This window comes from Archocentrus centrarchus, chromosome 11 (assembly GCF_007364275.1).
Source record: "Archocentrus centrarchus isolate MPI-CPG fArcCen1 chromosome 11, fArcCen1, whole genome shotgun sequence".
In the NCBI taxonomy this organism is placed as follows: domain Eukaryota; kingdom Metazoa; phylum Chordata; class Actinopteri; order Cichliformes; family Cichlidae; genus Archocentrus; species Archocentrus centrarchus.
In genome coordinates this window covers 34,456,156-34,477,832 of record NC_044356.1, presented here as the reverse complement: position 1 = coordinate 34,477,832, position 21,677 = coordinate 34,456,156, and the positions used below count along the sequence as shown (strand labels likewise).

At 43.3% G+C, this 21,677-nt stretch overlaps 1 protein-coding gene across 2 annotated transcripts; it reads left to right on the top strand.

Annotated features, from left to right (window-relative positions):
- On the top strand, positions 1 to 20,515 carry LOC115788443 (regulator of G-protein signaling 8). Of its 2 annotated transcripts, none has more exons than XM_030741468.1 (6): positions 1 to 567; positions 1,437 to 1,964; positions 3,196 to 3,245; positions 3,425 to 3,558; positions 17,638 to 17,804; positions 19,778 to 20,515. In XM_030741468.1, the coding sequence occupies exons 2-6, from the start codon at positions 1,482 to 1,484 to the stop codon at positions 19,946 to 19,948; spliced, it is 1,005 nt and encodes a 334-aa protein (XP_030597328.1). In that variant the 5' UTR covers positions 1 to 567; positions 1,437 to 1,481; the 3' UTR covers positions 19,949 to 20,515. The 2 variants fall into 2 exon arrangements, with proteins under 2 accessions (XP_030597328.1, XP_030597327.1); XM_030741467.1 differs by having other exon boundaries at positions 2 to 567; positions 1,371 to 1,964; positions 19,778 to 20,514.
- The last annotated feature ends 1,162 nt before the right edge of the window (positions 20,516 to 21,677 follow it).

Here is a 21,677-nt window from a genome sequence, read left to right as displayed (position 1 = left end):
TCCTGCGCTCCACTGACCAACGCAACAGACTAAAGAGACTGGCGCCTGCAGGTTTTTTAAAAACATAGATTTAACGCTTCGTGGCGTGAAACGCGGCATCCTGGAGCTTTTGGCATTCTCAAAACTTTTTAAAGGTCCTTCCTGACGCAGACCTGTTTGACATTTCGAGCTGATGATATTTGGCCTGCTTGTCAGAGCAAGGCGGTTCCTTTCTGTGGAAGGCACCTCTGATAAAGCGTGACAGGCAAGTTGAAGCAGGACTGAAGGTGTGGCGGCTGCAGTCGTGAGGAGGAGCACCCACTGTGCCATTCAAGTGTCACGAAGGAAAACTTTTTTGGAACTTGTTGTGCAGTCGGGCTCGATTCTGTCAGTGAGTACTTGATTGTGTGGTAGGAGGCTGACTGATCCGAGAACAGCTCTGCAGCAGCAGGGACGTCGCAAGTTGGATATCGCGTTCTCTCCGGCACCTGAAAGCAGAATCTTGATTTCATGGACATTTTTCCCTTGAGAGCCGGACGAGCTTTGCTTGTGGCTATGGAGAGAGCTTAGGAATTAGCCAAGGAAGAGGTAAACGCACACTGCCTTTAACAGAGCGCCGGCACTCCTTAATGACTTCAAATATCAACCAACTGTTGTTTTTCCCAGAACTGTGCTGAGCAAAGGTCTGTGAGGGCTGCATGCTGTTAATTATCACAAAGCCCAGCGGCAGAATTCATGAAAACAAACCAAACCTCAGTTTTAAGGCAGCCTGTGAAATAAAATAAATAAAAATCCGTATACCAAATTACAGCTAATATTTTCAAATTAATTATTGACAGATTTTAAATGCAGGAAAAAATGACTAGATGTGAAGGAGTCAGTCTAGGGATGGTTCAGCTCGTTTACACTGAAATGAGATTTCACTGTGTCACAGTTCGGACTCTGTGGGCTCACACGATCGGTTCTGTGGACAGAGTGGGCCAAAGAGTAGTTAAACATTAAAAATGTGAAGAGGTGGGACTTCCTCTAAACTTAGAGACTTCTGAGACTAAATTTGAGTCAGGGCAGCAAATGACACAGTGTCAGACTTTTTTTTTTTATTAATTGTCATAAAATATTTGTCATCAAGATTTGTAGGGAAAAAATGAAAGTACTGCTTATGTGTGCAGGGAAGAATTCATTTTACAGCTCTAAAGGAGAACCCTACAGAACCTGAAGGATCTTCTCCCAGTGTCCTGGTGTCAGACAGCCATTCACACAGTAGAAACAATAATGTGCAGAGTTTTGTTGCCTGTGTGAGCCATTTAAATTTTTTTCTGATTATTTTTTTTTTTTCCAATTTTATTGCTTTTTCCCAACCCCAATCTTCCCCGCTTATTCCTGTGCTTCAGAGCTGGTCTGATCTCTTTGTGCCCCTTGCTACCTCATTTCTGGCCTTGTTTTTTACTTTTTCACAGCACTTCCTTTCCTCGTCCTTCTTCATCACTTCTAACACAGTTAACATGCGTCGATTCAGCTCTGAGGGTTCCCTCCTGGATCTCGACTTTCCACTATGGAAGAAGGTGACACTGAAGAACCCAGATTATGGGAAAAACCAGGAGTCTGGCACCTACACCCCTCACTTACAGGGGGATGAGCTGGACGGTGAATCGGGTAGAATGATTCCAATCATCCAGGAGCCCACAGAGAGTCCTGGTGAGATGAGGAAGCCTGAGCTGAGTAGGAAGCACAGCATGAGTGCAGAGAACCTAAGTGAGCTGGGAAAACTGGAAAATAGCCACCTTGGAGTCTGTGTCATCAGTGAAACCAGCCGGGCTTACAGTGACAGCCAGCTGTTCCCGGCTACTCAGGTTAGCACCAAGGAGGACCATCTGCCTTCATCATCTGCTTCGCCCTCCTCCAGCCCCTTTAAAATGGAGCACAGACACCGACAGGGAGCCAGACTCTCAGCTGCGAAGCTGCACCTCAAGAGTCTTTTTACACAGGTGGGATATAAGTTTGTGTTTGTGTTGGGCATTAATATTTTGTTAATATGCAGTGTTTTCCTGTGGACATATTCTATTCCCTAAATATTGTTGCAGATCAAGCAGCCTCCCTCAGTGTTTAAAAAAAAAAAAAAAAATGCTGTTCCTCACTATAAAACTCTGATCCCAGTCAAATCGTCTATTTGTGCAATGCCCTGAAACATGCCCAATGCACAGAACCCAAAGGATCTTCTCCCAGTGTCCTGGTGCCAGAAACCACAGAGTGTATTAAGATGTTTTGGTGGCATGAGGGGGACCTGTGCTGGGAGCAGTGGTGGGAACCAATGAGAGCAGTTCATTAGTGCTCATTTGATCCAGGACACAAGACCCTTTGAAAAGAATCAGGAGTGTCTCAAATGTTCATAATGTTCTAAGAAGGTAAATGGACCGGTTCTTATATGGTTCCTTCCTGCAGCATGTCTGTGTGCCTGTAACCACAGCCAGTCATAAAAGCACCTTTTTTTCTATCTCGAGTTCTTTCTGAGATTCACACTCGTGCTGCTTTTCATTCTTTAACAGTTTGCATTAAAAATCCAGACTCATTGTGTTTATTTGAACATGAAGGTTAATAGAATTGAAAGTGTGACACAAGTAGAGTTTTTAGAAAAAATAATGCTTTTAGCATTTCGGTTTACAGTGGAAAGATCTACTGTAATAATTGCTGCTGGCTGGGAGCGGGATATGTAATAGAACAATAAATTGACTTTACAAGAATATATTTTTCCTTCCTTCCATCCAATAAAAGGCCACGTCCTCCTACATGATCAGCAATTGAGCAACCAAACTTGGCACACAGGTTCATCTCGGGCCCCTGAAGATTCTTATCTTTATCAGTTATGTCACTGTGGTTAGCAGCTACCTAGCAACCAGCTATTTTCTTCTACTTATCCTTTCCAGTGTCACGGGGTGAGTGGAGCCTATCCCAGCCACCATAGGGCAAGAAGCAGGGGACACCCTGGACAGACTGCCACCTTGTCACAGTGCTAGACTATATTTATCAATATATATATATTTTCTTATACAAGCCACAAAGGCAGATTTAGTGTGAAATGGCCCTTTAAAGAATTGAAAATAGGAAGACAATTTGTTTGCAAGGTTACAAATGTGTCAGACATGTTTGGGTTCAGTCTGATTCCAGGCTGTCACTGTGGTTTGGCTGAACAGGTTAACTCTGCTTAACTTTCTGTTTCAGAGTCCTCATTCATCAAACTCCAACCTGGCCAACACAGAACACAAAGACAGGTGAGAACATGGTTCATTTGATGTTAGTTGTTGGTAACTGATGGATGGATACTGCTCTTTATATCTGATTCTGAGAGTCGGTCATCTTACTCTTACAAGAATGTTGAGATGCTTGTTTTCGATGGCAGCAGGGTTTCTGATACCATCAATGTTGACTCTGTTCTTTTCTTGGACCACAGTGCCAAAGAGAGGAGGTCCCGCATCCTCTTCATGCGTCAGTGGAGTCAAGTGGGCCACAGTAAGAAGAGGAAGTTCAATCACGATGAGCTGGAAAAATGGGCGGAGTCCTTAAATTCCCTGCTTGCCTGTCCAAGTAAGTCCTGCTTTTTTCTGAGCTTTGTGACGTACACTCCACCTTTCAGCTGAAACTATCCTGACTGTAAACTCATGAACTTATATTCCATTCAAATTGGAAGAATAGAGAGAAATGTTTCTAATGGCCGTATTCCCACTTATTTCAGTAAGTATAATTCACTTAACAATCAAACACAAATGGGTGGGCAGGCTGAAAGCTCGGTGTGGCAAATAATCTGCTTTTCAGATGAATCATACAGCTCATGTCATTACAAACTCTAAGTATTTTTAATTTCAGAGTTTAGTTGGTTTCTCTTCCTGAAGGTCAACAAAATGCTGCCTTTAGTCGTCCGCTCTGCAGGTAGAAAACACGATGCATGATGGGTGGTTGGCAGTGACTGAACTTTCAAAGTGAAATGCATGCATTACTACACCTTATGAAACAAATAATAATAAAAGTCCTGTTCAAACTTTCCATCTGGCCTGAACAAAAGCGAATGCTTGATGTATTTTACAAAAAGAAGACGCCACAGTGGACCCACCACTTCCACCAGTATCATCACTTCGGTCAGAGCTTTCAGAGTAAAATCAGATCAAAAACAGGATGTTATGTATCTTTAAAAATGAAGGCTAGAGGTTTGTAAAATCCCCTGAAGTCTACATGCAGTTGGAGCAGAGCCAGCAGACAGAAAATGAAATCGTGCAGTTGAGATCATCTCGAGGAATAAGTTGTTGCTCAGGTGTGAAAGACAGAATGGAACAACAGTGATATTTAAAGAACAGCATCAGGGGACTGAATGGCTTTGAGGAATGTCTGATATCAGAAATGAGTGAAAATCATTTTGGCAGTGTGGGAAAGAGGATATGGGGAGAAGACTGCAGCTGAAAAAGAATTCCCAGAGGAAAGAGAAGTGAGAGGAAAATCTTTGCCTGTTGAACGGTCACCAGTGTTTCATTTCTGCTCAGAGGTTGAATGGTGACCTGCAGACTCTTGTTTTGGCCCTGCCATCAGGCTTTGGTGTCACTCTTGCACTGGGGAAACAGCATTATAGTGCCACAGCAGTGACACACTGCAAGTCACAAATGTAACCTAGGCAGTGTTTTCCCTGGAAAAGTAAAACCTCAGCTCTAGTAACTAAAATAATCTAACCTGTATCTGTTCAGGAGCCTGCACGATAAAGTTACTTTCAGCTGCGCCCTTATTCACTGGGGGTCACGTTAGCTCCACAAGTGTCTCCTCCCAGAACTGAGGGCATTTTGGCTTCTTACTGTAAACCACTATAGTATGGAGCCACTGGGAGCCTGCACAGGATTGCCTAGGATGTTAACTAGCTGCTTAAAGTCCTGCTTTTCTACCATGTTAACCACATCAGTAAGTTCCATCCATTGTTTCGTGGAGCGCAGCTAGTTTTTTCACTCCTGGGTCACAGCTGTGATATTTAAGTGTCTGATCAATATCGCCTTGGAGACGTGTTTGTGCAACCAAAAAGTCAAATGTTTTTCAAGCTTTTTTTTTTTTTTAACTCGAGTTGCTGACGTGACATCAACATCTGGGCTGACGTCAGTGCATCCTGCAAAGAGAGCAGCACTTAGCCTAACCCCACTGATTCTATGAATAGAACAGATAGTAAACAAGATGGCTGTAAATCACTGCTGTTGCAAAGTCTGTCTAAAGGCTTGAAGATGTTTGGCCAGCCTGACATTAACAAGGATTACGGCTTTAACAGTGCATGAAGGGGAACCCTGGACTGTACACCTGCACAGGCAGACTCCTGAATCCCGTCGGCCTCCCGGGACACTTTGTGCTGGTGTCTTCTAGCAGGATCTAATAACATGTTTTCACCCATTCAGGAAAAGCAGGGCAAACCCTGATGAACCCTTTTGAAACAGATGATGTTACAGGCATATTCTGAATGCCACAGACTGTTTCATTGTGTGTGTGTGTGTTTTTAAATGTCACTTCAGTTTCCTGGTCATGATGTTTACTACCCAGTCTGAGAAAGCTGACGTTATTCAGGATTTCAGAGGTTGATGTCTTCAAAGACAAACGTGGTTCCAAGGAAGGTTCTGCTGATAATCTGGCCAGACTAGTACAGTTTATTAGACAGTCAGTCTGAAAATCTTCACTATTTTAATTAATCAAATGCTTAAAAATTGAGTTTCAACATGTAAAATAAAGAATAAATGTGCCAGACTGTACACTGCTGCGAGCACACCATGTATACTGAAGCACGTGTAGTGGCACATCCTTCCTTTGAAGCAGTGTTCAGATACACTGAGGTGGATTTGAGGCTTGTTCAACTAAAACAAGAAAATATGCTGTATTTTTAGCTATTGTAAAAAATATAGCATATTCTGAGCATTTCTCACCTCCAAATCATGGGTAGACTGACGGCTTCCAAAGAGGCAGTGCCGGCAACTTTGTAGTAACTGGATAGCTTGTATGCAAAGCACATTCAGGCAGATCAAAAGTGAGCATCAGAAAAAATCAAGTAACTACAATACACATACTTAATTTCTTAAATAATAAAACTCATTCAGCCAAAGACCCTTTAAAAGGAGGTTTCAATATAAGAAGGTGTTTCTAAATCACGTCTCTGGGGGGAAACGGCCAAAATCTTTGGGTGTTCTAAGAGATTAGTGTCAGTAACCCTGACCACCCCTCAGAGACACTCCGTCCTGTGGTTTCCATCTTTTTGAAGAGGGATTCATACTGCAGTAGGACAATGAGCACAAAAAAAAATCCCTGCTGTGGAGGATGTTCTTCCATAGTCGCTGACCTCAGTCCCACTGGCAGCCAAAGTAGGAAAGGACCGAATTCCTGACGGGACAGGAAGCTTTTTGGCATCTTGTTGCTTTATACCATGATAACATAACTTTGGTCAAATTGCCCGAGTCATGCTGTCATTAAAGGAAACGAGTGCATTGGAAGGCTGTAACAAAAGATGATGTCAAGTTACGGCATAAGAAATGTCGATGTCAGGGTATCGTTCCCCAGCTTCTTGAAAGTTCAACGATATTACTTCAAACTAACTCACCACTCTAAATATTTAGAAAGAATAAGAAGTTCCTGTCTAACAATAACACAACTCTGACCAAAGGGACCTGTGTAAATGTACTATTTATTCTAATAATGTAAAGTGCTTTTTGTGTGTTCTGCCAGTTGTCAGAAAAATACTCACATTATTGTATTATAATCTATAAATGGTAACCTCTAACTAAATGTGTGTTATACTGTAGCAAACACACAGAAATACAGCAGCTGTTCTCAGCAGGTCATCAGCTGGAATGTGAGCTGGCTGTTTCTGTGGTAACTGAAGGACGTGTCTCACACTCTGCTTTCATTCAGCTTTTCCAAAATGCAGTTCAAAACCTTCCATCATCTTCCAACAACAGTCCAGTCTGACCACATTTAAAGCAGCAGTAGGTATTTGCAAGCATGCTGCACATGTGCTGCTGTGCTGTATGATCCTCTTGATGGCAGGGGAGGCATAAAAAGCCATTAGATTGGAGCACAACCCTGTGGCAAACCTGCCACCCATAACTCTAAATTTCTAGAAAACAAGTCAAATTAAAACCGCAAGCGGTGATATCGGGCCCTCGCACTCCCTGCGCGTCGACCCGTGGCGCTCGTCGACCCGTGCCGCACTCGTAGGTCTTGTGATCGTGATGGTGTACAGAAGGTCTGTAGAAAGTTGAATTCTTTTATAGGAAAAGATATCTTTTGCTCTCGGCATAGACGCAATGGAATATTTGGGGGTGTGGTCACGGCTCCAGCATGCAAAATAGGGCATGGGTCTGATAGACTGTTTTGATCAGGATGATGTCAAGAATGTTGAAACACATTTTCATGCATTTCCGAGAAACTAAGTTTGTGGATGCTATACAAAATTTCCTTTGCTTCTGTAGGGGGCGCTCTTGCAGCTACGTATAGCCTTGAATCTATAGTTATGGGTTCAGAGTGGCTGTGTACATGAGTGATTACATTTTCAGGCAGATCGGGCAAAGCATGTACGAACACGTGCCCAAACAATTTTGGTCGCCATTGAGAAAAATGAAAGCCAACTTCAATGGCCTGGTGTGACAACACCATTTAATATTTTGTCAAGATTTCCACAATATTTGATGGGCTGTTTGTCTAGATGATCTGGAGCCAATTTGGTCTCACTGGCTGAAATGCCCTAGGAGGAGTTCATTCAAATAGCAGGCCTGAAAATGGCAAAAATTGACAAAAATTGACACTTTCAATTGAAGATGCTGGACTTCCTGTAGGGTTTCCAGTATGGCTCCAAGAGACTTTTTTGTACGTCTTAGGATGTTACATGAGTGTGCAGAATTTCAGAGCTGTAGATATAATGTAGCTCTGGGGCTAGCTAAAAAACATGCTATTTTATGATATTTCAAGCTGCCAGTAGGTGGCGCTGTAACATTTATGGACTTTATGCATATCAATGTGTTCAGGGCAGGAGGCTTATCAAATTGATGAGGATTTTCTAAGGAATGGTGAAAGATAGTTTCATGCATTTCAGAGCAAAACTAATTATGTGGACGTCATACAAATTTTCATTTGCTTCTGTAGGGGGCGCTATTGCGCCTACAGTCTTGAATCTGTAGTTATGGATTCAGCCTGGGTGTGTACATGAGTGATTAAATTTTCAGCCTGATCAGACAAAGCATGTGCGAACAAGTGCACAAACAATTTTGGTGGTGAGGGAGAAAAACGAAGGCCAATTTCAATGGCCTGGTGTGATAAGGCCATTTAATATTTTGTAAAGATTTCCACAATATTTGATGGGCTCCTTGTCTAGATGATGTGGAGCAAATTTGGTCTCACTGGGTCAAATGCCCTAGGACAAGTTCGTTCAAATAGCAGGCGTGGAAATGGCAAAAATTGACACCTTCAATTGAAGATGGCCGACTTCCTGTAGGGTTTGGGGTATGGGTCCAAGAGACTTTTTGTACGTCTTAGTATGTTACATGAGCCTGTACATTTTCATACATGTAGATAAAACGTAGCTCCGGGGCTACTCAAAAAACTTGCTATTTTAAGATATTCGGAGCTGCCACTAGGCGGCGCTCTAACATTTATGGACTTTATGCATATGAGTGTGTTCAGGGCAGCATGCTTATCACACGACTGAAGTTTGAGCCAGATTGGGCAAGTTGGCTTGGAGTTACAGCCATTTTTGTGTTCATGGCGAATCATCGAACTTTGCCGTCCCATAAGGGTCACGCCCTTTTGTCAAAAACTCACAGTTTTGAAAACACAGTAAGTCCAACTTCTTAAGGCTTTCCAGGTGAAATTTGAGATGGTTCTGCTAAACCACCTTGGAGCTGGACCTCCAAGTGTAAAATATGACATTTCCTGTTCCCACTAGGTGGCGCTGCGACAGATATTAAATATTGTCATATGTATGTGTTCAGGGGGGCACCCTTATCCTACTGGAGAAGTTTGATGCACATTGGATCATGTAGGTATGAATGAGAGGCAATCCAAATTTCATGGCGAATGATCAAAGTTCAAAGGGGCATAAGGACCCCTCCCCCTTGGCAAAAACTCACCATTTTCGAGATTTAGATTCCCCTGGGGGTGTAGGTTAGACAAACCAAATATGAAGATGATAACGTCTAAAACCTCTGAGTTATTAGAAAAAGTGTGAGGGCTGCAAATCGCCAAATTTGCATAATTAATTCAAAATGGCGGACTTCCTGTTGGGTTTAGGGCATGGCTCCAAGAGGATTTTTTGTGCGCCTGGACATGATATACATGTGTATGAAGTTTCATTCATGTACATGAAACACAGCGGTGGGGCTCCAGTTTAGGGGGCGCTAGCGAGCCATTTGGGCGCGCCCTTGCCCGAGCCCATTAAAATACTTAAATTTTCACCAGGTGTGACGCATGTGCAAAGTTTCATGAGTTTTTGAATATGATAAAGCCCCCAAAAAGCCAATTCATTTGCCTGAATAATAATAAAAAAAAAAAAAAAATAATAATAATAATAATAATAATAAACGAAGCAATTACAATAGGGCCTTCGCACAGTTCGTGCTCGGGCCCTAATTAAAACCGCAAGCGGTGATATCGGGCCCTCGCACTCCCTGCGCGTCGACCCGTGGCGCTCGTCGACCCGTGCCGGACTCGGAGGTCTTGTGATCGTGATGGTGTACAGAAGGTCTGTAGAAAGTTGAATTCTTTTATAGGAAAAGATATCTTTTGCTCTCGGCATAGACGCAATGGAATATTTGGGGGTGGGGTCACGGCTCCAGCATGCAAAATAGGGCATGGGTCTGATAGACTGTTTTGATCAGGATGATGTCAAGAATGTTGAAACACATTTTCATACATGTCCGAGAAACTAAGTTTGTGGATGCTATACAAAATTTCATTTGCTTCTGTAGGGGGCGCTCTTGCAGCTACGTATAGCCTTGAATCCATAGTTATGGGTTCAGAGTGGCTGTGTACATGAGTGATTACATTTTCAGGCAGATCGGGCAAAGCGTGTACGAACACGTGCCCAAACAATTTTGGTCGCCATTGAGAAAAATGAAAGCCAACTTCAATGGCCTGGTGTGACAACACCGTTTAATATTTTGTCAAGATTTCCACAATATTTGATGGGCTGTTTGTCTAGATGATGTGGAGCCAATTTGGTCTCACTGGCTGAAATGCCCTAGGAGGAGTTCATTCAAATAGCAGGCCTGAAAATGGCAAAAATTGACACTTTCAATTGAAGATGCTGGACTTCCTGTAGGGTTTCCAGTATGGCTCCAAGAGACTTTTTTGTATGTCTTAGGATGTTACATGAGTGTGCAAAATTTCAGAGCTGTAGATAAAATGTAACTCAGGGGCTAGCTAAAAAACATGGTATATTATGATATTTAAAGCTGCCAGTAGGGGGCACTCTAACGTTTATGGACTTTATGCATATCAATGTGTTCAGGGCAGGAGGCTTATCAAAGAGATGAGGATTTTGTAAGGAATGGTGAAAGATATTTCATGTATTTCAGAGCAAAACTAATTCTGTGGACGGTCATACAAATTTTCATTTGCTTCTGTAGGGGGCGCTATTGCGCCTACAGTCTTGAATCTGTAGTTATGGATTCAGCCTGGGTGTGTACATGAGTGATTAAATTTTCAGCCTGATCAGACAAAGCATGTGCGAACAAGTGCACAAACAATTTTGGTGGTGAGGGAGAAAAACAAAGGCCAAATTTAATGGCCTGGTGTGACAAGGCCGTTTAATATTTTGTAAAGATTTCCACAATATTTGATGGGCTACTTGTGTAGATGATCTGGAGCCAATTTGGTGTCACTGGGTGAAATGCCCTAGGACGAGTTCGTTCAAATAGCAGGCGTGGAAATCGCAAAAATTGACACCTTCAATTGAAGATGGCCGACTTCCTGTAGGGTTTGGGGTATGGGTCCAAGAGACTTTTTTGTACGTCTTAGTATGTTACATGAGCCTGTATATTTTCATACATGTAGATAAAACGTAGCTCCGGGGCTACTCAAAAAACATGCTATTTTAAGATATTCCGAGCTGCCACTAGGCGGCGCTCTAACGTTTATGGACTTTATGCATATGAATGTGTTCAGGGCAGCATGCTTATCACACCACTGAAGTTTGAGCCAGATTGGGCAAGTTGGCTTTGAGTTACAGCCATTTTTGTGTTCATGGCGAATCATCGAACTTTGCCGTCCCATAAGGGTCACGCCCTTTTGTCAAAAACTCACAGTTTTGAAAACACAGTAAGTCCAACTTCTTAAGGCTTTCCAGGTGAAATTTGAGATGGTTCTGCTAAACCACCTTGGAGCTGGACCTCCAAGTGTAAAATATGACATTTCCTGTTCCCACTAGGTGGCGCTGCGACTGATATTAAATATTGTCATATGTATGTGTTCAGGGGGGCACCCTCATCCTACTGGAGAAGTTTGATGCACATTGGATCATGTAGGTATGAATGAGAGGCAATCAAAATTTCATGGCGAATGATCAAAGTTCAAAGGGGCATAAGGACCCCTCCCCCTTGGCAAAAACTCACCATTTTCGAGATTTAGATTCCCCTGGGGGTGTAGGTTAGACAAACCAAATATGAAGATGATAACGTCTAAAACCTCTGAGTTATTAGAAAAAGCGTGAGGGCTGCAAATCGCCAAATTTGCATAATTAATTCAAAATGGCGGACTTCCTGTTGGGTTTAGGGCATGGCTCCAAGAGGATTTTTTGTGCGCCTGGACATGATATACATGTGTATGAAGTTTCATTCATGTACGTGAAACACAGCGGTGGGGCTCCAGTTTAGGGGGCGCTAGCGAGCCATTTGGGCGCGCCCTTGCCCGAGCCCATTAAAATACTTAAATTTTCACCAGGTGTGACGCATGTGCAAAGTTTCATGAGTTTTTGAATATGATAAAGCCCCCAAAAAGCCAATTCATTTGCCTGAATAATAATAATAAAAATTAAAGCCGCAAGCGGCGATGAGCGGGCCCTCGCACCCGGCGCGCGTCGACCCCTGGCGCGCTCCAGCCAAGCCGCGCGTCGACCCGTGGCACGCTCCAGCCGAACCGCGCTCGGAGGTTCTCGCAGACGAGAGAGTAGCTGGCTCACCCGGCTGCTGACGGCTCAGCAGGCTAGCCGTACTTCGCGTCGATCGTCTCCCGCTCCCACTAGGTGGCGTCGGTGAGTGCCCACTAATTAATATGTCACAATGCTCTATGTAATGCCTGCAGCCATCAATGAAACTGTAATGACCATAGGATGATGAGTATCAGTGTCCTACTGATTTCCTGTTGCCACTAGGTGGCGTTATGAGTGTGAAACAAAGCTGATAGAGGGGTGTGTCCAGTCTCCCTTACCCTCCCATTAAGCCTGTGAAGTTTGAGGCACATCGGACAATGTATGTCAGAGATGTAACAATTTGGTGCACTGTGGTATATGAGTAAAATCCCACATTTAGAGGGTTGCTACGGCAACAGCGTTCAATATTCTACAAAACCATGAATATCTTTTGATGGGCTACTTGTGTAGATGATCTGGAGCCATTTTGGTGTGACTGGATGAAAAGCTGTAGTAGAAGATGATTCAAATAGCAGGCCTGAAAAATGTGAGAAATGCTGCAAAAATGAAACCTTAATTAGAACATGTCAGGCTTCCTGTTGGATTTCGGCTATCGGTCCAAGAGACTTTTTTGTACGTCTTAGGATGTTACTTCAGCATGCACGATTTCAGGTACACAGACCAAGCACTGCCCTGGGGCTGATGTTTAGAACCTATCTGGGCCTGAAATGGAAAAAAAGTCCAAATTCAGAGGGTTGCTACGGCAACACCGTTCAATATTCTACAAAATCATGAATATCTTTTGATGGGCTACTTGTGTGGATGATCTGGAGCCATTTTGGTCTCACTGGGTCAAATGCCCTAGGAGGAGTTGAGGCAAAAAGGCCTGGAAAAGGCGAAAAATGCTGCAAAAATGACACTTTAAAGTGAACGTGGCTGACTTCCTGTTGTGTTTCGGCTATCGGTCCAAGAGACTTTTTTGTAGATGTTAGCATTTTACATCAGCAGGCACATTTTCAGGTACATAGAGAAAGCACAGCCCAGGGGCTGATGTTTAGAATCTCTGTGAATTTGAAATTGAAAAAAGTCCAAATTCAGAGGGTTGCCATGGCAACACCGTTCAATATTCTACAAAACCCTGAATAACTTTTGATGGGCTACTTGTGTAGATGATCTGGAGCCAATTTGGTGTCACTGGGTAAAATGCCCTAGGACAAGTTCGTTCAAATAGCAGGCGTGGAAATCGCAAAAATTGACACCTTCAATTGAAGATGGCCGACTTCCTGTAGGGTTTGGGGTATGGGTCCAAGAGACTTTTTTGTACGTCTTAGTATGTTACACGAGCATGTACATTTTCATACATGTAGAGAAAACGTAGCTCCGGGGCTACTCAAAAAACTTGCTATTTTAAGATATTCCGAGCTGCCACTAGGCGGCGCTCTAACGTTTATGGACTTTATGCATATGAGTGTGTTCAGGGCAGCATGCTTATCACACCACTGAAGTTTGAGCCAGATTGGGCAAGTTGGCTTTGAGTTACAGCCATTTTTGTGTTCATGGCGAATCATCGAACTTTGCCGTCCCATAAGGGTCACGCCCTTTTGTCAAAAACTCACAGTTTTGAAAACACAGTAAGTCCAACTTCTTAAGGCTTTCCAGGTGAAATTTGAGATGGTTCTGCTAAACCACCTTGGAGCTGGACCTCCAAGTGTAAAATATGACATTTCCTGTTCCCACTAGGTGGCGCTGCGACTGATATTAAATATTGTCATATGTATGTGTTCAGGGGGGCACCCTCATCCTACTGGAGAAGTTTGATGCACATTGGATCATGTAGGTATGAATGAGAGGCAATCAAATTTTCATGGCGAATGATCAAAGGTCAAAGGGGCATAAGGACCCCTCCCCCTTGGCAAAAACTCACCATTTTCGAGATTTAGATTCCCCTGGGGGTGTAGGTTAGACAAACCAAATATGAAGATGATAACGTCTAAAACCTCTGAGTTATTAGAGAAAGTGTGAGGGCTGCAAATCGCCAAATTTGCATAATTAATTCAAAATGGCGGACTTCCTGTTGGGTTTAGGGCATGGCTCCAAGAGGATTTTTTGTGCGCGTGGACATGATATACATGTGTATGAAGTTTCATTCATGTACGTGAAACACAGCGGTGGGGCTCCAGTTTAGGGGGCGCTAGCGAGCCATTTGGGCGCGCCCTTGCCCGAGCCCATTAAAATACTTAAATTTTCACCAGGTGTGATGCATGTGCAAAGTTTCATGAGTTTTTGAATATGATAAAGCCCCCAAAAAGCCAATTCATTTGCCTGAATAATAATAAAAATAAAAATAAAAATAAAAATAATAAACGAAGCAATTACAATAGGGCCTTCGCACAGTTCGTGCTCGGGCCCTAATTAAAGCCGCAAGCGGCGATGAGCGGGCCCTCGCACCCGGCGCGCGTCGACCCGTGGCGCGCTCCAGCCAAGCCGCGCGTCGACCCGTGGCACGCTCCAGCCGAGCCGCGCTCGGAGGTTCTCGCAGACGAGAGAGTAGCGGGCTCACCCGGCTGCTGACAGCTCAGCAGGCTAGCCGTACTTCGCGTCGTTCCTCTCCCGCTTCCACTAGGTGGCATCGGTGAGTGCCCACTAATGAAAGTATCACAATGGTCTATGTAATGCCTGCAGCCATCAAATAAATTGCAATGATCATAGGATGAATATTATTAGCGTACTTCTGATTTCCTGTTGCCACTAGGTGGCGTTATGAGTGTGAAACAAAGGTGATAGATGGGTGTGTCCAGTCTCCCTTACCCTCCCATTAAGCCTGTGAAGTTTGAGGCACATGGGACAATGTATGTCAGAGATATAACAATTTGGTGTACTGTGGTTTATGAGTAAAATCCCACATTCAGAGGGTTGCTACGGCAACAGCGTTCAATATTCTACAAAACCATGAATATCTTTTGATGGGCTACTTGTGTAGATGATCTGGAGCCATTTTGGTGTGACTGGATGAAAAGCTGTAGTAGAAGATGATTGAAATAGCAGGCCTGAAAAATGTGAAAAATGCTGCAAAAATGACACCTTAATTAGAACATGTCAGGCTTCCTGTTGGATTTCGGCTATCGGTCCAAGAGACTTTTTTGTACGTGTTAGGATGTTACTTCAGCATGCACGATTTCAGGTACACAGACCAAGCACTGCCCTGGGGCTGATGTTTAGAACCTATCTGGGCCTGAAATGGAAAAAAAGTCCAAATTCAGAGGGTTGCTACGGCAACACCGTTCAATATTCTACAAAACCATGAATATCTTTTGATGGGCTACTTGTGTGGATGATCTGGAGCCATTTTGGTCTCACTGGGTCAAATGCCCTAGGAGGAGTTGAGGCAAAAAGGCCTGAAAAAGGCGAAAAATGCTGCAAAAATGACACTTTAAAGTGAACGTGGCTGACTTCCTGTTGGGTTTCGGCTATCAGTCCAAGAGACTTTTTTGTAGATGTTAGCATTTTACATCAGCAGGCACATTTTCAGGTACATAGAGAAAGCACAGCCCAGGGGCTGATGTTTAGAATCTCTGTGAATTTGAAATTGAAAAAAGTCCAAATGCAGAGGGTTGCCATGGCAACACCGTTCAATATTCTACAAAACCCTGAATAACTTTTGATGGGCTACTTGTGTAGATGATCTGGAGCCAATTTGGTGTCACTGGGTGAAATGCCCTAGGACAAGTTCGTTCAAATAGCAGGCGTGGAAATCGCAAAAATTGACACCTTCAATTGAAGATGGCCGACTTCCTGTAGGGTTTAGGGTATGGGTCCAAGAGACTTTTTTGTACGTCTTAGTATGTTACATGAGCATGTACATTTTCATACATGTAGATAAAACGTAGCTCCGGGGCTACTCAAAAAACTTGCTATTTTAAGATATTCCGAGCTGCCAGTAGGCGGCGCTCTAACGTTTATGGACTTTATGCATATGAGTGTGTTCAGGGCAGCATGCTTATCACACCACTGAAGTTTGAGCCAGATTGGGCAAGTTGGCTTTGAGTTACAGCCATTTTTGTGTTCATGGCGAATCATCGAACTTTGCCGTCCCATAAGGGTCACGCCCTTTTGTCAAAAACTCACAGTTTTGAAAACACAGTAAGTCCAACTTCTTAAGGCTTTCCAGGTGAAATTTGAGATGGTTCTGCTAAACCACCTTGGAGCTGGACCTCCAAGTGTAAAATATGACATTTCCTGTTCCCACTAGGTGGCGCTGCGACTGATATTAAATATTGTCATATGTATGTGTTCAGGGGGGCACCCTCATCCTACTGGAGAAGTTTGATGCACATTGGATCATGTAGGTATGAATGAGAGGCAATCAAAATTTCATGGCGAATGATCAAAGTTCAAAGGGGCATAAGGACCCCTCCCCCTTGGCAAAAACTCACCATTTTCGAGATTTAGATTCCCCTGGGGGTGTAGGTTAGACAAACCAAATATGAAGATGATAACGTCTAAAACCTCTGAGTTATTAGAAAAGTGTGAGGGCTGCAAATCGCCAAATTTGCATAATTAATTCAAAATGGCGGACTTCCTGTTGGGTTTAGGGCATGGCTCCAAGAGGATTTTTTGTGCGCCTGGACATGATATACATGTGTATGAAGTTTCATTCATGTACGTGAAACACAGCGGTGGGGCTCCAGTTTAGGGGGCGCTAGCGAGCCATTTGGGCGCGCCCTTGCCCGAGCCCATTAAAATACTTAAATTTTCACCAGGTGTGACGCATGTGCAAAGTTTCATGAGTTTTTGAATATGATAAAGCCCCCAAAAAGCCAATTCATTTGCCTGAATAATAAAAAAAAAAAAAAAAAAAAAAATAATAATAATAAATAATAAACGAAGCAATTACAATAGGGCCTTCGCACAGTTCGTGCTCGGGCCCTAACTAACTTCGAGCTTGCTCTGCTAAATAGGAAGCAGACGCATGTGCACTCAAAATTGGGTAGTGAGGGCATCAATGAGCAGCCCATAGACATTCAGACAGACATGTCTGTCCGTCCGTCCCGAACTTTGCACAGCTGATGCCTGTCGCCTTCCGCTTGCGGGTAAAAAGGAAATGATGTAGCTTCACAGAGCTTGCTGATTGGCATTTTTTTGGGAATTTCGAGTTATGGATGGCAGGTTTATTTATTTATTTCAGTGGGGAAATAAGCTCCCATAGAAACCAACAGCATCATATTAGCCCTGCACTGGGGTGCTCACATGAAGACCAGCAGAAATAATTCCTTTCATGAAGACATTCTAGCTACATGAAAGCTGGGTTGCAGGGATCTGATTGGTGCACTGAGACGTGTGTTCCTGCAGCGGAGATTTGCTGTCCTGAGTTCAGTGACGATGTGTTTGTGAAACTGTGTCAGCAGTCGAGGCTTCTCCTGTACACGTGTCACGTTCCTGTGAAGTGTGAGGAATTGTTTCTGTGTTTTGCGCCATAAGACACAAAGTGATGTTGCATGGAGAGGTAAGACCCACTTACATCTTCCTCCTCTTTCCATCAGCTGGTGTTTCAGTATTTGGAGCATTCCTGCGCTCAGAGTTCAGTGAGGAGAATCTGCAGTTCTATCTGGCCTGTGAGCAGTACAGACATTCCTCCAACAACTTCAGCCTGCAGAGGAGGGCCCGAGACATCTGCGCAACCTACATCCAGCCAGGGGCCCCCCGGGAGGTACGCACCTACGTTTATACTCAGTCTCACTGGTTGCACTGAAAGCTAAACTGGCCGGTCTTTCTTCATGAAACAGGAATTGTAACTGAAGTCCTGTCGCAGGTGTGGATTTATTTTTTTCAGCTCTTCTGCTGCTCTCGCTGTGTTTTCTGTAACTTTGGTGGGTGGATCAGATTTGACGGTACATTAAATCAATGGCCGCATTCATGTGGAGCGCCTTTTTTTTTTGTTTTTTTTCCACTGAGTGAGCTTGCCATTTTTTTTCTCCACAAAATAAGATTCTATTTGTGGCAGTAGCTGATTTTAAAGCACCAAGTACTTTGGGACAAATAACTAATCAGCTGCTTGTCTCCTGGGAGGAGTCCAACTCCACCGTCTTGGACTGCTGCTGGTGAAGGCCTGTCACTGATAACTGCATTCTTAACTTGTTGGAGGTATTTATGCTAGAAAGGAGAGAACTGTGAATCAAGTTTTATTAAATGAGCGACCCACAGCTGAATCAAACTGCACTTTTTGTTGAATAAGACCACTCTGAAATTTGTGAAGTTTGGAGGAAGGGAGAATATAAATTATTACACACATTTATGAAGTTAAGCATCAGTTAAGCATGCCTTCTTTAAATGTTAAAAAGTAGAAATGTCAGTCTGTGGTGGTCTGTGCTGATGGCAGGCTCAGACAATATTCACTGAATGAGGAAGTGACCACGACAAGGTAAAGGTTGTCTGCAAAACCCTTGAAAAGTTGTGTTTTTACCATTTTTACACTGAAGAGCAAAGCAAACAGATTCATGTAGGAAACTGCTAACAAAAATGGCATAAGCTTGAAAGTAGCTGCCTTTGGCTTTAATAACTATGAACAAAACCTTGTGAGCAAGTTAACATGTGCTAGAAGAAGATTCAGAAGACCTGAAAGTCTGCACTGAAACTCAGTGTGGAGGGACAAAAGGTACAAAATGAGCCTCATGGCAGTGCCGCCTGAGAGTGTTCCTCTGTTCAGGGAGTATTAACACACATGCACACACGTACACTGTGTCACACACTGATTTGGCAGATGTAAAGCTGGAGATCAGAGAAGTTCCATACATTTCTGTGTGTCACAGACAGATGCTAACAGTTCAGTCTCTAATGTTTACGTGACATCTCCTTAATGAAGGACTTTTTCTTCACAGTGTCAACTTTGCACGCTCTTCATTTTTTCCACCATCTTTGTGAACTCTTCACCTCGAGGCTGCTTTTCCTCCACTTCACTCCACGTTATTCCAAACCGTCTCTGCCGGTGAAACTGCACTTCTCGCTGTACTTCCTGGTCATTGAGCTTTTGGCTCAATGTCCTGCAGAGAAAATAATAATAGTCCTACTGCGTCAAACTAGGTGGAATGCTGTGTGTCTGCAAACATGCAGCTCTGCAACTTGAGCTGTTTATTCTGATTAAATCTCCAACTGTCACAGCTCCTCCTCCACGCTTTGCAGTGGTAAACACATGTGCAGGAACCACCTGCTCACACAATCTAATCAGCAGAATTAAGATGTTTTAATTGTTCTTTAATGGGAAAAGACTAGCATTTATATATCATTTTTAGTACTAAGAGTCACATTTAACCATAACTGTGGATTTAAAGGGTAGGTCTTTGGCTTGTGGGAGGAAGCTGGAGTCCCAAAGGAAACCCATGAAGGCACAGGGAGAACATGTAAACTTCACATTAATATTCTTGCACTACTCGACCGCCTGCCATTAAACTCTCAGGCTCTGTCTGCAGCTTTGTGGAAGGGGGCATCTTTTACTAGGTGACATTTAGTTTGAATGAGACAAGGCAGAGAACCCACCTCTGCTCCTGACTCCAGTAATAAGCTCTGAGGACATCTGCACTGGTCACAAAGTTTTGCCAACAGTTATGATTTTTGTCTGTTTTTGTGTACAGTGCTTGGATTGACCTTACGTGGCGGTTGCACCATCACTGTGTCGTCTTGTTGTAGGTAAACCTGGACAGTAAAACCAGAGAACTGACAATCCAGCTGCTGCAGGCTCCCTCTCGCACCTCTCTGTCCCATGCACAGAAACGTATCTACTCACTTCTGGACTCAGACTGTTACCCACGCTTCCTCCAGTCTGACATCTACCTCTCCTTACTCCAGGAGGCCGACTAGATGCCCGATACCTGGACTCAGGAGAAAGAATGGAGGCTCAGTGGTTTTCTGGACTGGCAGAAGTTCCTGAACACTGTAAATGACGAAGCTAAAAATGTTGTCAAAAGATAGCGCTACTGTGTAGAAAATGTGTTTAAAAAAACGTTGATACCAATTGGACACTGTGTAGAAATGTAAGTCACTTTTGGGAAATTAGTGGAGAATTAGAAAGAAAACAATCACAAAGAGTACGAAGGCTGAACTGGCATTACCGTCCATCCAAAGAGTAATGAGAGAGTTTGTGTAGGTTTGATTGACTGAGGTGAACACACAGACCTTGATAGGATCTAACAGCAAGTGATCTGGTCTCTCTCTCACATATACAGACCATCATTAAAAAAAAAAAGTTGCGTTCACTAAAATCTGTTTTCTTTCATGTTAACTTTTTTGTTTTTTTTGTTTTTTTCTGTTTCAGTCTTGCAGAATATCTGAAGCTGTGACATTAATGTTTTTTTTTTTGTTTTGTTTTGGTCAGTAAAGCAAACAGCAGTTTGAGTCTGAATATTTTTAGTAGTTATATTGTTATGGATCACTTCTCCAGGACTATTGAAATAGTGGATCTATTAAATAAAATTATATATATATATAAAGTATTAATGACTAAGTACACTCACTGGCCACTTTGTTAGGTAGACCTGTTTAAATGCTCGTTAATGCAAATCTCAGCCAATCACAAAGCAGCAACTCGATGCAGATGAGCTGCTGAAGTTCAAACTGAGCATCAGAATGGGGAAGAAAGGTGATTTAAGAGACTTTAAATGTGACATAGTTGTTAATGGCACATGAGCTGGTCTGAGTATTTCAGAAGCTGCTCATCTACTGGGAGCATGAGCATCTCTAAGAATGATCTGAAAAAGAGAAAATATCCAGTTTGGGGGAAAAAGTGCCTTGTTGGTACTAGAGGTCACAGGAAAATGGCCAGACTGTGTGAAGCTGACAGGAAAGAAACAGGTCACATCCAAGGTAAGCAGAATGTACAGAACATTGAACTTTGAAGCAGATGGTCACAGCAGAAGAACAGACTGAGTGCCACTCCTGTCGGCTAAGAACCAGAAACGGGCAGCAATTCACACGGCCTCACCAAAATTGGCCAACAGAAAAATGTTGCCTCATCTCGATTTTTGCCACATTTGGATGGTCGGTTCAGAATTTGGCATAAATAAAAGCCGGGCTCCATCCCATCTTGTATCAAGAGTTCAGGCTGCTGGCGGTAGTGTAATGGTGTGGGGGATGATTTATTGGCGCGCTCTGGGCTCTTTAATGCCAACTGAGCATCATTTGAACATCACAGCCTATCTGGGTATTGTTGCTGACCATGTCCATCCTTTTACAACCACAGTGTACCATTTTCTGATGGCTGCTTCCAGCAGGTTAGCAGTCAGTGTCACAAACACAAATCACCTCAAACTAATACTTAAACATGGAAATAAGTTCACTGTATTCAGATGGTTTCCACAGTCACCAAATTTCAGACCCACAGAGCACCTTTGGGATGTGCAGCAGCCACAGCTGCAACAACAGCGTGACACTATCACGTCACTGTGGACTGAAATCTGTGGGGAATGTTTGAGCATCTTGTTGAATCTGTGCCATGAAGAATTAAGGCAAAAGAGGGCGCAACCCAGTATTAGCAATTTGTGACTCTGTCTCAACCCTGCTGTTTTTAACGAGTTTCTCTTAAGAAGCAGCT

What these genes read in the sequence shown, in the direction of transcription:
- LOC115788443 (XM_030741468.1), top strand. Translation starts at nt 1,482, where the DNA reads ATGCGTCGATTCAGCTCTGAGGGTTCCCTCCTGGATCTCGACTTTCCA. An exon ending in TTCCCTGCTTGCCTGTCCAA is followed by an intron (nt 3,559 to 17,637) that starts GTAAGTCCTGCT and finishes TCTTTCCATCAG; the next exon opens with CTGGTGTTTCAGTATTTGGA. An exon ending in AGCCAGGGGCCCCCCGGGAG is followed by an intron (nt 17,805 to 19,777) that starts GTACGCACCTAC and finishes GTCTTGTTGTAG; the next exon opens with GTAAACCTGGACAGTAAAAC.